The 16,476-nt window shown below is 31.3% G+C and overlaps 2 protein-coding genes across 8 annotated transcripts in view; one reads left to right on the top strand and one right to left on the bottom strand.

Annotated features, from left to right (window-relative positions):
- Positions 1-314: 314 nt before the first annotated feature.
- LOC129787759 (V-type proton ATPase subunit F) lies at positions 315-1,144 on the top strand. Its single transcript, XM_055823519.1, has 4 exons — positions 315-458; positions 516-597; positions 666-871; positions 930-1,144. Exons 1-4 carry the CDS (start codon positions 405-407, stop codon positions 972-974), a joined length of 387 nt encoding a protein of 128 aa, XP_055679494.1. The 5' UTR covers positions 315-404; the 3' UTR covers positions 975-1,144.
- A 3-nt stretch (positions 1,145-1,147) lies between these two features.
- The window catches only part of LOC129787753 (acetylcholine receptor subunit alpha-like), a 29,073-nt gene continuing 13,744 nt past the window's right edge, over positions 1,148-16,476 (bottom strand). For 3 of the 7 annotated variants that reach the window (XM_055823509.1, XM_055823510.1, XM_055823514.1), the window contains 7 exons: positions 9,685-9,800; positions 8,849-9,017; positions 8,438-8,574; positions 5,688-5,837; positions 5,426-5,542; positions 4,990-5,227; positions 1,148-4,687 (listed from right to left, as the gene is read on the bottom strand). In XM_055823509.1, the coding sequence (XP_055679484.1) occupies positions 4,493-4,687; positions 4,990-5,227; positions 5,426-5,542; positions 5,688-5,837; positions 8,438-8,574; positions 8,849-9,017; positions 9,685-9,800 (1,122 nt within the window). In that variant the 3' untranslated portion in view covers positions 1,148-4,492. Of the gene's footprint in view, positions 4,688-4,989; positions 5,228-5,425; positions 5,543-5,687; positions 5,838-8,437; positions 8,575-8,848; positions 9,018-9,684; positions 9,801-13,188; positions 14,172-14,417; positions 14,599-16,476 lie in introns of those variants that run through there. The other 4 variants (XM_055823508.1, XM_055823511.1, XM_055823512.1 and 1 more) reach the window with 4 other exon arrangements.

Genomic DNA, 16,476 nt, shown 5'->3' with positions numbered 1-16,476 from the left:
TTACTTTATTCGTGTTTATAAAGGAAAATTATATTTCCAGACCTCTTCAGAGATCTTTCTCATCTTTCTGACTATTTCCCTGAACAACTAATTCTTTGTTTTTCCTTTCTAGAACGACAATAGATCGATTTAAAAACACCCATCTGTCAAAATCTTACAAAAACTTTTCAGTTCTTAAAAAAAAGGAAAAGATTTTTATCAGAATCTACCCCATATTTTTATTACAAAAAGAGGAATAGTTTTTTTTTTTATAAAAGTTCCCAAAGAGCAGCATAAGAACCGTTAACGTGGAATTTTTGAATTTCCAAGAGCCCCCTTGAGGCAACATAGAGAACTAAATCACGTGCCCCAAAAGTCAGCTGATCTCTCAGAAAATTTGTGAAAAAAATTTCCTGGCGTGAAAAATGGCTCTCCACTCGGCAATTAAAGGGAAATTACTCTCTGTAATTGGAGATGAGGTACGTAGGATCCTTCCCAATGTGAATTCCACACTAAATATTTAACGTACATTGCAGGATACCTGTGTAGGATTCCTCCTGGGTGGTGTTGGGGAAATCAACAAGAATCGTCATCCCAACTTTATGGTTGTGGATAAAAGTCTGTGAAGAAGTTTCCCACCAGGAAAGCCTCCTCAGTTGCTTAATAGTTATTATTTCATCTTCCAGACACCTCTGTGGGTGAAATTGAGGATTGCTTCAAGCGTTTTGTGAAGCGTGATGACATTGACATCATCCTCATCAACCAGAACCTTGCAGAGCTCATTCGTCATGTGATTGATTCACACACCGCACCCCTTCCGGCTGTACTGGAGATTCCATCAAAGGATCACCCCTATGATGCATCTAAGGATTCAATCCTCCGCCGTGCCAAGGTAAGGAAGAAAATCAAATTTTTCTTTTATTCATAACTCAACTTCTGCTGCTTTGTAGGGGATGTTCAATCCTGATGATTTGATGACACCAAGCAGAGGTTAATGAGATGGAGGAGGAAAAGCAAAAGAAGAAGAATATTCTCCTTTTAAAAAATTCCATGTGGCTCCACACAATAATATATAAATAACAAGGTATTAAAAAAAAAGAAAGAAAAATATTATTTAGTTGCTGTACGATGTGTTAAATAAAAAAATTGTTCGTCAATGAAAAAATACTTTTTGATTTACATAATTTTACTTTATTTCATTCCGTTAAAAATGATAAATAATGCTCACTGTGGCATAACAATTACATTATGAACACCAGTTTGGCTAAAAAATAAGGAAGGATAGATTTTCTCTGGCTCCCAATTACAAGGTGTGGCGTATCAGGTGCTTTGTTCTATTGCTTTTTTAGGGAGGTCTCTTTTGAGAGCTGATGAAATTAAATTTTTTATTTATCTTGGGGGTTTTCCTTAAACTTGGTTTTCCAGTGTTGGCCACATTTAAAGATTTTTTATTGAAGAGTTTAAAAATACTCCGCAATCTTAGGTGCGACACTACCTTGAGATTTTCCTTAAAACACAAAGGAAGGTTTTTCTCAAGATCTACTGGATGGATTTTGATGGGGTAAAAAGCAAATGGAAGATGAAATACCAATGCAAATTTTGATGTACCAGAATTTTGAATTTCCTTTCACGTGCTGAGAAAAGTGGAATAATGTGACTTTTTTTTCAGATATTTGTGACGTTTTTTCACTTTTCTCAGCCCCAGAATGGAAATTCAAAATTCTGGTACATCAAAATCTGCATTGGTATTTCATCTTCCATTTGCTTTTTAACTCATCAAAATCCATCCAGTAGATCCTGAGAAAAACCTACCTTTGTGTTTTAGGCAGTTCTTTGAAGGGTCGGAAAATCACAAGATGGCGTCGCACCTAAGATGGCGAAAAGTGATTTTCTTACACTTCAATAATTATAGGCTACAAATCTAATCAACATCAGAAAACCAAATTTAAGAAAACCCAAAGAAAAATGAAAACATTAAAAGTACCTGTCAATTCCAACAGTTTGCCTAAGAGATCTCATTAATCAATTGATTTTCTTATACTGTTAGGGGAAACTGGGGTTACTTGGTACACTTGTTGCAGTTAGTAATTTCCAAAAAAAATCTCTCAAAAATTTGAATATTAATTTCCTTAAAAAAATTGTTAGGAAACTTATTCTTAAATTAGAATTTTATATTATAAATTCACTTGAACGCCACACCCTTTGGGACCCAAATAGATTAATAGGGTGACTATCACCATAAATCTCTCTGTGTCTGACTAACGTTTACAATATTAATATATAGTAAATTTTGAGAACTCTCAACATGGGTAATGGATAACAGAATATGTATATCTTATGTACAATTTATGAGGAGAATATTCCGATGTCTGTGTAAAGATTATATTTACATTGAATAACTTTCTGGGGTGGAGGTGCAGTTTTTTCTTCTTCTTTTATTTAGAGGACTGTTAATATTTATATTCTACCTTATCAATTTTCTCAACGGACTCTTGTTAATCTCTCTCTTTTTGACATTAAGAGGTTTTGTTTTGTGCATTGATTAATTCATACTCCAGCTTTAAAAATGATTTTTATATAGATTTTCTTCTTCCTTTTTTCTAACCATTAAAGGAGATAGAGCTATCAAAGGTATAGAGGAGAAGAGACATATAGTAGTAGGTATACAGCTAACTAAGAAATAGAATTTTATACATGTGAAAGTATCTTTCTGCTATTTTAAGAGATTTTTTTTCTTTTACTTATATCATAAGTCGTTAGTTTTCCGCACTTTGATCAACTAAAAAAAAAGTGTGTCGATCGTTTAAATTTATTAATTGTCACACAGAAATAGAGAAAATTCTTCGATATACGACCTATAATTCATTTTCCGTTACATTCTTCTTTTCTTTTCATTGACTTTCAAAAATATGCAATTTTTTTGGTTTTTTAGTAAAATACTTTTTTTTTGCTTGATTTTCTTTTCTCATTTCTATTTTCACGACATTTATCTCAAATAATTTTCTTTTTATCTCTTAATAATTAATGTTAACTTTCTAGAGTCATAATTTTATTTTTTTATAGCCCTCACTCAAATTTAAAAATTTGGCAGAATATTTTGGATTTTTTAGCTCTGATTTGGACTTTTTTATGTCGGAAAATGAGGAAAATCAAGGCGGTTAGAACGTTAATTTAGAAGTATTTAGCACAAAAATATTCTAACTTTAAAAAACAGTTTTATAGCTCAAAAACTCCTCAATATAGACCGCAAAAAACGTATAAAACATTAACATTAGTGAGAGCTATTTCTTCATTCTCTCACAATTCTTTTTAAAACTAATTTTTATGTGAATTATAAATACCTCTCGTTTTATTTTCTTATTTATTTATTTTTTAATAAATAGAATGGCAGTAAAATGGTCTACTAAAAAAATCATTACTTCATACTGCAACAAACGCTGTTTGTGCGTTTTTATTTATGTTTTACGTTCTTTTTTTCTCTTAAAATTATCCTATTTTTTTTATAATTAGTTTATTACATATTTTCTAAATATTTTTTTTTTTAGCAAATTCTGCCATTGAACTCGATTTCTACTTTGATACTTTCTTCCATCTATGTAATTTGTGTTTTTTTTCTCTTTCTTTATTTAATTACTCGTATTTGGTTTTCATTACGTTTTTACGTTTAGTTGTTGGGGAGATTAAATATTTTCTTTCTTTTTTTCTTTAATAATAAATATTACTCATTCTTTTACAATTGTTTTAGAATTATAACGCTCCAAATTTTGTGGCAAATTAGCTCATTGGAATTTGGGGACAGAAAGTATAATTTATTTTATACCTCTTATACATAAGAAATTTCTAAATTTGTTCTCATTTCCTCTCTGTGAGATTTTTATTCTTCCTGTAATTTTACATTTCTTTTTTTTGTGTGTTACAAAATATGTGTTTAGGAACGTGAAAGAATTTTGAAATTCTACCTCATTGTTAATTACTAGAATTCATTGATTTCTTCTTCTTTGTCTCTATTTTTCCAAAACAAATTCGAAAAGTAAAATTAACTAATTGTTTTAAGTGTTAAATGAGAAGGAAAATTTTGTTATTGTCTTGTGTATTTTTTTTACTATTAAATAAAAGTTCTGAATTTTGGGGTATTGAAATGGATTTACGCTGACTCTTTCTCCAATCTCACATAACTACTCAAAAAGGCTCCATTATATAGAAATTACAATATACGTTAGTTAAATATATACGGTTTTACAAAAATTAATAAGACTTAGATGGATTAATAAGATTAAGATTTTCTTTTAAAACTCTTTACTATTTTTTATTTATTTGGTTGAACCCGTACAATGAAAATATCGGACCGTTTTTTTTGTGTTGTGTTGTATTTATATACAGAAAACATTTTTCTTCTTTCTTGGGGGATGTATATTTTGTTCCGGAGATTTTTTTTAAGAGATACCAGGCACTAATTCCAATGCACAATACTGAAAATAGGGGCCAGGGGATTTAGGAAAGTACTCGGGAATTGCTATTGCGGTGGACATCTCATGACTGTTGCTGATGCAAATTCAGGGAATTTTTTATCAATTATTGGAATGCGGTCATCATACAGGGTGGGGGCTTGTAGAATAATTGCCGCAGTTCCCACGAGGACGGCTAGGGTGAATATCCAGAGAAATAGGCGGTCTAGCACCATTGCAACGTACTTCCAATCCTCTTTTACCTGTACAGTGAAAATAAAACGATTTTTTCTCTCTATAGCAGAGAAGAGAAAATTTGCCAAACTCATAAAACTCATGCAGAAGAGCTCTAAGCTATTAAAAAAATTCTTAGAGCGATTCGATCCCATAATTCTGACCAATATTATCTTAAATCTATTTCTATGTTTTCATTGGAAAAAAAAAAAGATTTACAACAGAAAGAATGCAAAATCATATGTGGGGGATTGTGTGAAAAAATATCTTCACAGCAGTTCATTAAAAAAAGAGAAAGCATATAAATAAAATTTTAAGTGGGTTATATAACCTTTGTGGAATCTTCCAGCATCTTGGTATGCTCCGCAATAAATCGCACGTAGAAGCAACTCTTGTGCATGTCCTGCGGACAGTGGCTGTGTGAGAAACCGGGATTGGGTATAATTGGGCTCTTTATTGTGGTAGCACCTTCATCCAGGTCCGCTTCACACGATAGATCCTCCGATTCGGAATGTGGTACAGGTCCGTGAATCTGGCAACTACCCCCAAAGGGTCCTGTTGCTGTTAAGCTGTGAAATAGACGGGGTGCGGGTGGGAGAGAAGACGAAACAATATGACTGCCCTTACCCTGTGGCTTTAGCCCCAATTTCACCCCAAACCCCCCACCCCATGTCTCGTGCCCTTTTCACTCGAAAACTCCAACTTTGTGGGTTTTTGTGTTATAAGATAAATTATTAACAAGAATGCTTAATTTTGTGGGCATTTACCTCGATGGGGACATGTCCTCCTTCGAAGGGGACCGACTCATCCGTGCTATTTGATCCAAATTCGATGTAGAGTAGTAGGGGTAGAAGGAGATGTGTGGATCTCGTAGCAAGTGCTTCCTGAATTATTAATAAATCGTGGAGGGGTTTTTTTGGCACATACACACGAAATGGTAGCAAAAAAAAACGAGTGAGTGAGTGAATGCCTCAGTAGATAGAATAATTGAATCCATTGAGAAAAATTTACAACAACAAAAAAGCTCACCTGTATTTTGACTCAAAGCTATATTGAGGGCGTCGCATGAAGAGGACCCTTGGCAGGATTTGGATAAAAACAAAATTAACCCACGGTGCCATCCGATGCGTTTGTGGTGATCGAAAATGTACATTTAGTACCACCACGGTGACGCATATACTATGAAGAGAGAAAGGAGAGTATTGAGATTTAATTTTGGATGAATTAAATTTTATTGCTTTTTGCATAAATATTATATAGTTTTTATTAGATATACAGTGAAAAATTAAATCCTTTTGCGTAAAAAACTATCGTATTATCCAATGAAGCTTTTTTAAGCTTTTAATTTTTATAAAAAATCAATGTATAGTCCGATATGTATTCCTTTATACTCAGGGCATGTTAAAAAAAAAGAGATGTTTTAAATTCCAGTGAGATCCTTGAGCGTGAATTAAAAGGAGCTTATTCATTTTGCCAAACATAAAAGAGTTACTAATATGTAAGAAACATTGATTAAGCCCTCTGTTTGTAAGCAAAGAGGGTTAGTCATTCTAGTATGAATCAGTCCCCAAAGATGTAACCAAATTTAATTTTTAAATTATCATAGGGCATTGTCAAAGACTCAAGAAAAGCGTGGTCATTTCCCGGAAAAGCGCTGGGAAATATACGAATTTTCACATTTTATGTCAAATCGGGTGCAAACTTTTTTGATTTTTTTCTTAATTTCTAGTTATTCTAGAAAATTCTTTTCTGTGTCATATGAAAGTTATTTAAAGGCCTAACAATATATATTTAAACCATTTTCCCACGGTGGAAAACTCGCGAGATTTTCCGGCATTCAACTTTTCTTTCGTTTTCCTTTTCTCCAATATTGTTCGTGACCAATTTTAAAATATCTCATTTTGTAGCATTTTTAATTATCTTTCATTTGGTATAGCACTTGCCCGGGAAATCCGCTGGGAAAACTCGCTACAGAAAGATTTTCCAAAGTTAAGCACATTTTCGCGTTGGAAGAAAAGAGATAAACGATTTCTTCTCTTTGATGTTTGTAGAATGTTCTAAGAATTCCTCTAGAAAAAAATTGGCCATCTCTTTTCCTCCAACGCGAAAACGTGCTTAACTTTGGAAAATCATTCTGTAGCGAGTTTTCCCAGTGGATTTCCCGGGCAAGTGCTATACCAAATGAAAGATAATTAAAAATGCTACAAAATGAGATATTTTAAAATTGGTCACGTTCAATATTAGAGAAATGGGAAGCGAAAGAAAAGTTCAATGCCGGAAAATCTCGCGAGTTTTCCACCGTGGGAAAATGGTTTAAATATATATTGTTAGGCCTTTAAATAGCTTTCATATGGCACAGAAAGGAATTTTCTAGAATAACTAGAAATTAAGAAAAAAATCAAAAAAGTTTGCACCCGATTTGACATAAAATGTGAAAATTCGTATATTTCCCAGCGCTTTTCCGGGAAATGACTACGCTTTTCTTGAGTCTTTAGTAATGCCCTACGATAATTTAAAAACAAAAATTGGTTACCTCCTTGGGGACTGATTCATACTTAAATGACTAGTCCTCTTTAATTGAATGAATGAAAGTATAAGGGTGTCGTTAAAGTGTCGGTAGTTTTGGGAAAACGGTCGGTAATTTGGGCAAAAGTGTCGGTAGATTTGGTAAAATTCATCATTCAGCTTAGAAGTTCCAAGATTTTTGTATAATTTCTATTGCATATAAAAAAGTTTTCAAATAAAATAATAACCGACACTTTTACCAAAATTACCGACCATTTTGCCAAAACTACCGACAAAAAGAATTATTCCAAAGTGTAATTCCCTTCAATAATTTAAAAATTAATTTTTAATTATATGCAGGGGACTTCCTCTATGTTTCTTGCATTAAACTCTTTTTTTCGAATTAAAGTGAATAGACTCCTTTGGGAAAAGGATTATCCTGATTTGAATTTATTTACTAACTTTTATTTTAGAGGAAAATAGTATAAGTACGTAAATACGTATTTACACAGAAGCATAATCCATATTATTTCACCCACCTCCCCCCACATTTGTCACTTTTCAGCATTACATGTAATCCACAATGTCTGCTCCAATGCTCAATAATACAGCAAAAGCTCTATCGGCAAGTGTTCAATTTGATATCCGTATGGCATTTATTTGCACCCGCATGTGCGGCAATATATTTTATTTGATAGGCACCACAAAAGCTGTACAGTGGAGCTCTCGATATTAATTTCCCACCTTATATCAATCTCTTTTGGCATTACTTCCGAATTAAGTTCAACAACAATAAAGTCCTCAACAGTATGCGTGTTGTGTATAAACAATGGCACTTCCTTTTGCCTCTTAATACCATGAAAGCAGTCAATTAAATTTTCTTTCTCCCTTCCGCGATGTTAGTTGGAAAGGATTCTGGGATTATATTGCTCTGTATTTTATACGTATATATATTTTGTTCATTAATATAAATTATGGTATGATGAAGTTTACTCAAACCGCACAACTCGCGTATTTATATATAACACTGGTACATAATACGAGATGTAGTTTTACGGGAGAAGAGAAAGTGTTCACGGGGTTTTAAAAGGGAGGTGGAATTGAAAGCTGCGAAAGAGACGGGAAACGGGATTAAGGGCAAAAATAACTCTGGAATTAAATGCCAATTAATGTTCGTTTATTGTTTTCCCTTATTTTCTTTTAAATTATATATTAAAGTATATATTTCTTGGGGATTCTCACACAAAATCTCTTTTCTCCACTCAAAAACTCACCTTATTGACACTAATATCATGGCGAAAATAAGATATTTTCCCAACAGTGGCACAACTAAGGATGTTGGGGGGATAATTTCGACGACTAGCAGAAAGAACACATGGAGACTAATTAAAATTGATATGGAGAGTGTGACCTGAAATTAGTAGAGAGAAAATTGGAATAATTGGTGCTATTCAACGATAAAAAAATCCTTGAAATCTTTGAAATTTGTACTTAAATTTCAACGATTTTATGGATTTTTTGATCCCTGAATTTGAATTCATTTTTTTAAAGTAATTTTACACACTGCTGTTTTAAAAGAGATAGATATAGCTAGAATTTAGTTATATTAATTTAAAGAAAATTAATTTAGGGACGACTGTTTTAAAATAGAGCTCTACTGACCCCTCTTTCCCTTATATACTGACCTTTTCGCCACTGTCCGATGGCAAATAGAACGTTAAAACGGTCAAAAATGAAATCCCCATGCAGGGTATGATTATGTTAACCGTATAGAACAATGTTTTCCTCCGCATTGTTATGTTGAATGTTATGTCCAAGTATGGCTCATCACAGCATGTGTAGAATTTTTCATTTCTGCAAAAAAATAGCCATGATTTCCTTTTATTCATTTTGCACGAGAAAAAAAAACACAAAATCCCTAAAATCAAATTGATATATACAAAAAATATGTTTGCATGGATACATAGCATATTTCTATGTTCATTTTGTTGCTGTTGCATACATATGTCCAGCAGACACTTGAAATTTAGACGGGAAAAGTGGAAAAAATCATTTTAAACCCATCTCTCATTGTTCAGCATAGTTTTTACTTCCTCACTTCCTCATGTTCTCTATTCTCTGTGACTTTATGAATAATATTTTTTTGAGACTAGTAGAGATTAGTGTTCAACACTACAATTACAATTTTTATTCATTTTTAATGAATTTTCTATCATTATATTAAAATCCAATAAATCACAGTTGAAATGGAAATTCTTGGAGAGGAAACGTTTAATTAATAAGTACAAATCCCTCTCTCAAAGAGCTCCAAAATCACTTTATTGATTTTTAATTTTCATTTGACATTTTCACGGGAAATTTTCCTATTTCTAATCTCGGAGGAAAAACATTTAATTAGCTTAAAAAAGTTGGACAAAGTTTAATTTTGTTGTGTGTCTAGAACTTGCTTAGTATGACCTTAAGGGATTTTCCTATGAAATAATATGAAACAATTTATATAGATTATGGTGAAAATACATACCTAACAGCTGGCACTTCGAGAATATCCCACTCGACGGACATATAGAATTCCGATAGATCCACCCCGACGTCCACAATATTGCTTCCGGATTGCTCATCCATATGCCGTAGATCCACCTGCCCGCATATGTGAGTAATATTTTTTGTGGTGCATGTTGTTGTTGAGGGGGAAAGGGTTAAGAAGGCAATTATAATTAAGTAAAACATATCACTTCGATAAGCAAGCAAATTGTCGTTTTCATTTATTTTTTCACAAGAGCGAAGGAATAATTTTGTGTGATTTTGGATTTTATTGAAGCATTCTGTCTGTTTTAGTTTTTTTCTTTTTCTTTTTTTGGTTTTAGCTTTTGGCAGGATAAAGTGAGATGGATTTTATAGGAGTTTTAATGTGTGGTGAGGATAAATTCTTTGCTTAAAAACAAAAAGAAAATGTAAATGAGAAATTTGATAGCTTTGAATGGGAAATTTTGTTGCGTTTGTCGTGTTGAAAGCATTTTCATGCATGCGAAAAATGAATGAAGGATGTTTTTTATGGGTGCAATTTGCAAATGAGATCCTTTGATGGACTTCTTTGCATTTTGTTGTTGTTGTATTATAGCAAAAAAATGGATAAGTTCCAAAAATAAGGTTTTGTCGCTATAAAATGTCGACTCACTATTTGAACATGACTTCTTTATTAATATATTATATAGATTATTCTTTATGCCACAGATGCGCTTTCTAAATGCTTTATTTCGTGTACACATAAGTTCAATCATCATTCAAATTGATAAAACACCATAAAAAAGAGAGAGAGAAAGAGAGAGAGAGAGGATTTAGGGGCTATGTAAGAGAGATTTTGTACTGAAAATGCGGATTAATTTTTCAAAGTAAAACCTAACACATTTTATATAGGTATGTAAATAACCATCTCGAGATAGAGCGAGTGTGAAAGAGAGGTATAGAGGGAAAAACCATCAAAATCATATCAGTTTAGGAATTGATAATAAAGTGAAAAATAATATTTTTATTATGTATAGTAAACGATAATGAACACACTATATCGATGGATCCAAAGGCCTGAAATAACACCGACATATATAGAGAATTTCAATCAAAATGAGCTTCAAAGTTTCATTACAAAATCTGGAATCAAACACGAACATTGTGGACAAAATTCTTTTCTTACTGATTTTTTTTAAATTTCATATCATAATTCAATAATAGAATTAAGGACATAGAGGAAATAGAGAAGGGGACATAAACTCTTCCTTATTATGATAGGAGACATTAAACAAAAATAATAATAATAATAGCAAAACGTGAATCAAAACGCGTTTGCGATTACCAAAGAAAAAAAAACTTGACAATAAACTCAAAAGTTCTTGAAGAAAACACAGAAAAAATGTGGTTGCAGTAAATCCTATAAACTCCCATTTAACTATTACTTTCAATATTGAATGATATACAGAATAGTTCTTTCGTTAGTGTTTGGAGAAAGGCTAGTTCAACTCAGATATGCGCATTATGTTGTATTAAAATTAATTCAATAGTTTAACAAAAAATGGTTAAATCTCATTCTTATTGGATCTCAATAAAATTAGATAAAATGAAAACGTCAAAAATAAACTTGTGTGCATATCTGAATTAACTCCAGATAAGCTTTCAATAGGAAGAAGAGGCTTTGGGTATTTAAGATTAACATTCAAAAGAAAAATTAGCAGCTACAACATTTAATAAATTTTGACGATAAAGCTAAAAAATTTAACACTTAGAGGACAAAACTGGTAATTGCTGCCAATTTGACTTTTTAAACAGCCATAGATTAAAATCTATAGAGCTTATCTTGATAAATTCTATATCTATGAGCAGGTGACTTGAAATAATGGAAGTTCGTCAAAAGAAAATCTGGAAAAACGTTTTCTTTATCATAGAAAATTAAGCTCAAAGGTTAATTAAACTCAGAGATTAGAAATTCGTGTCCTCCAAGTATTAAATTGATTTTTGTGAGCTTTCTCTCAAATTAAATACATTCAAAAGATACAAAAAAATTATTCTCTGTTAATAAATCATTACAGATTTCTTTAAAAATTACAATTTCCAGAACGAAAAATCTAGAAAATTAGTTTGTTCAGAAGAATTTATGTAAAAGAAGGTTAGTTTATCGCATTCACTTTCAATTAAGCGCACACATAAGCCTTAATTACTGAGAGGAATTAAAATTCATAACAAATTCCTTGATTTCTTCAACATTATTATAAAACAATCTAATTAAATTGAAAGCTTTTTTTTGTTTTATGTATTTTATTAACATCATCACATTTAATGGCCATTAAAATGCAAAATGCACAACAAAAGCCTAAATTACTTTGCTTATTTGTAAAACAAATTATGTCCATGATGCCAAATGCATATCAAAATTCCATAACATTTTGATTGATTAAACATTTAAAGAGGTATTTAGGTGAGATAATGAAAATTCCTGTATAAAATGGGATTAAAGAGTTAGCATGCGAGAAATTAAGTAAAAAACATTCTATGTTTAATTTTCTAATAAATAAAAATCACATCAATCTGAAAATATATAAATGCAATTTTTTTTGAGAAGTATAAATTTGCTCCCTGAAGTTTGGAAAAGGTATAAAATAATTTCTTTTTTTTTTGGAGGTAACTTTTGAAAGGTAAAAAAATGTTTGGAAAAATTTTAATATGAAAAATAATAAAATATTTAAATGGATAAAATAAGTTTTAAGGTGATTTTATATATTATTATTAATTTTTAAATTTAATGGATTTTATATGTACATAAAATGAAGGTGAAAGCTATAGATTATTTACAGAAGATATATTTAATGAAAAGATGATTTTAATTGAAAAAATTCTTTTCACAAGTATTAGTGTATGATATATATTTTTAATAAATATATTACAACATATATAATTTAGTGTATTGTCAAAAACAGGCGCTTAGTTGTGAGAACGACAAAAATATGTACAGTTTGAATTTCTTTTTCTTGGAAAAACAATACAAGAAATATATATATATAGGAATAATAAAAAAGAAAAGAAGTTCTGATACTTCCAAAACATGCAACTTGCAAAAGTTAGAAGTTTACCATAGAAAGTTTTGCGTTCATTTCATTTTTTTAATAAAGAAAAAAAATGAGAATGAAGTTAATTTTCCTAATAAAGAGTTGTAGGTTTTACTGCGTTTCCTTCATTTTATTATTTATTTAGACATTTATTCTTCTTAGAGAATATTATTCAATATATTAGTTCATTAACTCGTTGATTTTTTTTAAAGATATTATTATTATTATTTTTATTTTAGGTTAGTTAGGAAAGAAAATGAGTAAAAAAGGGGACAATACACATAGGATGGAAAATGAAAAAAAGGGAATAAAGTTTGATGTAGAGAATTAAATAAAGTTTGATTTTCAGAAAAAAATCACAATTATTTTTATTCAAAAAACATATTTTGTGTTAAAGACAATTATTAGAACAAAAATTTACAGAGATTTTATACCTTTCCCATTAAAATATTCCATTCACAGTCCAAAAGTGCTGGTATTTTTGGGAGGAATTCATTTTTCTATCATTGTCCTGCACTAAAAACAATATTATTTTTTTTAGTTCTATTCCTTAAATGCTTTTGTTGCAAAAGTTTTTAAAGAAAATATACAAAAAAGAGAAATTAATCAAATAGTCCAATGCTGCGTTAAAATAAAACGTTCTTTAATGCTTTTTTTCACTATTTGCTTTCTGGTCGCTTTTAGTTTATTTATTTTTTTTATTTAAAAAAATTCTTCTAATTTAACCATTCAATTTTTTTTTTAACACCGTTACAACACCAAAATTCTATTAAATAGGTTCCAAAACTAATTTTACAGAGCAATCCATTAATATTACGGAGGCACAAGAGCACAACAGAATTTAATAGAATTTGGGTGTGTATTTTCACAAGAAAAAAGGTAAAAAAAATTAAAGGAAAATACCACCTAATCAGGCTCACCGCTAGTAACAACACAAAAACAATCTTTCAAAAAAATTTTTACATCTATTTGCTTTCTTCATCAGGACAAGAATTTATTTTTTGATTCAAAAATTTTTTATTCATCAAAAGAGCATGAAAATTTTTACGTTTTAGCAAGAGTGTTTCACTTTTACATAAAGAAAACTGGGAACTGTTGCAATTAAAAATATTCTAATTGCTTCAAAAATTACTATTTTCCTTTAAAAAGAACATAAATTTTTTTTTCGTTGAAAATAGGAGAAAATGTTTCAAGTTTTCCAAATGTTTGATTTTTTATTATTTTTTATTTCTTTCAAATTATAAAACAATTATTTTTTCTTAAAGGCGGGATCTTACATTTTTTGAAATTCCTCGTTTATTATCTTTGCTACGTTTCGGAGCTTTATTTCTCCTTCCTCAGGCATTAATTATTGGGGGTAGCTCCGAAACATAGCAACGATAATAAACGAGGAATTTCAAAAAAAGATCAAATCCCGCGTTTGACTCCCACAACATTGAAAATTGACCAATATTTTTTCTTATACATTTTCTCCCATTTCAACAGACTGCTCTTTATCACAAGTGTTTCGTCTAAGAAAAAAAAAAAACAAAAAAACGATAAACTGATCAAATTCGCAAAAATCTTAATAAAAACATTCCGGTTTTAAAAGAAAAAAATCATATTATAGGCTTTTAGCATCATTTCTCATAAAGTTTAATGCATTTTTGTGATTTTCTTGCACCTTGAAACCATCATAGGTCCAACTTCCCAATTTTAACACACACGTTTGGACGTCATATGGGAAATATTCAACATCAATGGAACAGGACGATTTGTATACCGCTGGTGGTTGCCATATAACAAGGCCCGTGTGGTAAACTGTCGCCTTGGTCATTAAAGTAACTTCGTAGTGGCCGTCTGCGCTGTAAACAAACAATATTTGTTGGGAAACCATCATTAATTTCTTTCACGTTTTTGGTTTAGAAAAAAAAGTTAAATATTTTTCCAAATGATTGATAATTTTGAAGAAAAGTTGACAAGAAAAACAGGGTTAAAACACGAATATATACTCACTATGAGAGACACTGAATTACACAGAAACATATAAGGTAGTAAATGGCTAAAATATGAGGCACACATAGTGACAAAATAGTCAAAACCAAACACAACATTTTGTTCAAATATCCTCCCATCCTGTCACAATGATGAGGATCTTCCTTTTTCTTCTTTACTTGGCAACAATAAATCACGCACCGGTCAGGATATAATATTATTCTATATTGTATTGACTTCCTCCGCAGTTATTTTCTACTCACAGCATCTTATGGTCCGGAAATAAAATATCTTTTCAGGCGAATTTGTATACATATTAAAATTGCTACAAAAGACTAACCCAATTCAGGTGTTTATCGTTGAATTTTCTATTTAAACATTTACCTGAAATTAATTTAGGAATCTTTAAGGATTTTTTTTCTTCTTCATAGGCACAAGAAATATTTTTTAAATGTTCCAAATTTTCGGCTTTTTCAACACCTTAATTGGGCCACATTTTTTTTTTGCATTAATATTAGGTATTCTCATCCAAAGAAAGTAGGTATATAATTAATGCAAACAAAACCTTTATGCGGAGTAATTATTGTTTAATTCATGTCCATCCTTTTCGCTGTGTTGTAGACCAAATAGAAAATTGTCCATTAGATGTGAAGCTGAAAATTACTTTGCAGGTAATAAAAGGATTATATAGAAAGTTTCTGCAAAACACACACACAAACACCTGTACAAACCCTCTTCATTTATCAAAAAGGATGTTTCTCGTGCGGTTGGGAAGAGGTGGGCTACACAAAAGGTTGTATATGTAGCGGCAAAGTAGTGGGTCTGATTAAATAACATTAGTGAAATTGTAGTGAATTAACTTTCTCTCATGTCTCTATTATTATTTCATCGTTTCATTCCATTAATCCCTAACACTCCGCCCCCGGCATTTAACCCTTTTCGGCTTTTACACTTTTAACACATACACACATATATCCACTCATTCTCTAATTTTCCCACACCCCCCCTCCTGTGGGTGCTACATAAATACATAATGGTGTATGCTCTGTATGTTATGTAATTGAAGAAAAATTATTGCCCATGGCATATTTTGTCGTCCTCGCACGCGTATACAGAGTTGAGAAAAATCATGGGGGCAACAGACACCATGTATTTGTCTCCTGCAAATGAAGACGAAATATTATTTCCGGCACCCAGCAGAGGATGAGCGGGGGTGGGAGTTTACATGGTAGCCGTGAGGAGTCACGATTTATTGTCATCAACAATCACGCTAGATAAATATGTCTTAAACTAAAAATATTATACATCGTACTGCGTTGAAAAAAAAATCTGGATTTTTTTCCTTCTGATTCCCTTCATCCCTCATCGTCCTCCTTGTCGTCATCGTGACTTTTCCACACAGACACGCGTGCGAGGACGACGGGAGGAAATACCACAAAGATCAGCATCTTTTACCTTATCAGAAATTATTATGTTGTGGTATACAGTGTATGTTGTACAGTACACCTACTTCTTTGGTTTGGTAGTAGGTACTATATGTAGTGAAAGTATGTTAAGGAGGAGAGATAAAGCAACTTCCACAGAATAGTATCTTTGCGTTAATGGTAACGTAGTCAAATTTCATATTGATTTTTCCATATAGGGCACTCAATAAACGAAACATGTTCTTCAATATTAAATATTGTCTGGCGGGAGAGTACCATCTTCTACCCCTCACCATGCCTCCAAACATTGTGTACCATTCTTAT

This window comes from Lutzomyia longipalpis, chromosome 1 (assembly GCF_024334085.1).
Source record: "Lutzomyia longipalpis isolate SR_M1_2022 chromosome 1, ASM2433408v1".
Taxonomy (NCBI): Eukaryota; Metazoa; Arthropoda; class Insecta; order Diptera; family Psychodidae; genus Lutzomyia; species Lutzomyia longipalpis.
Note: the sequence above shows the minus strand (reverse complement) of the source record. Positions and strands in the feature narration are given on the sequence as shown.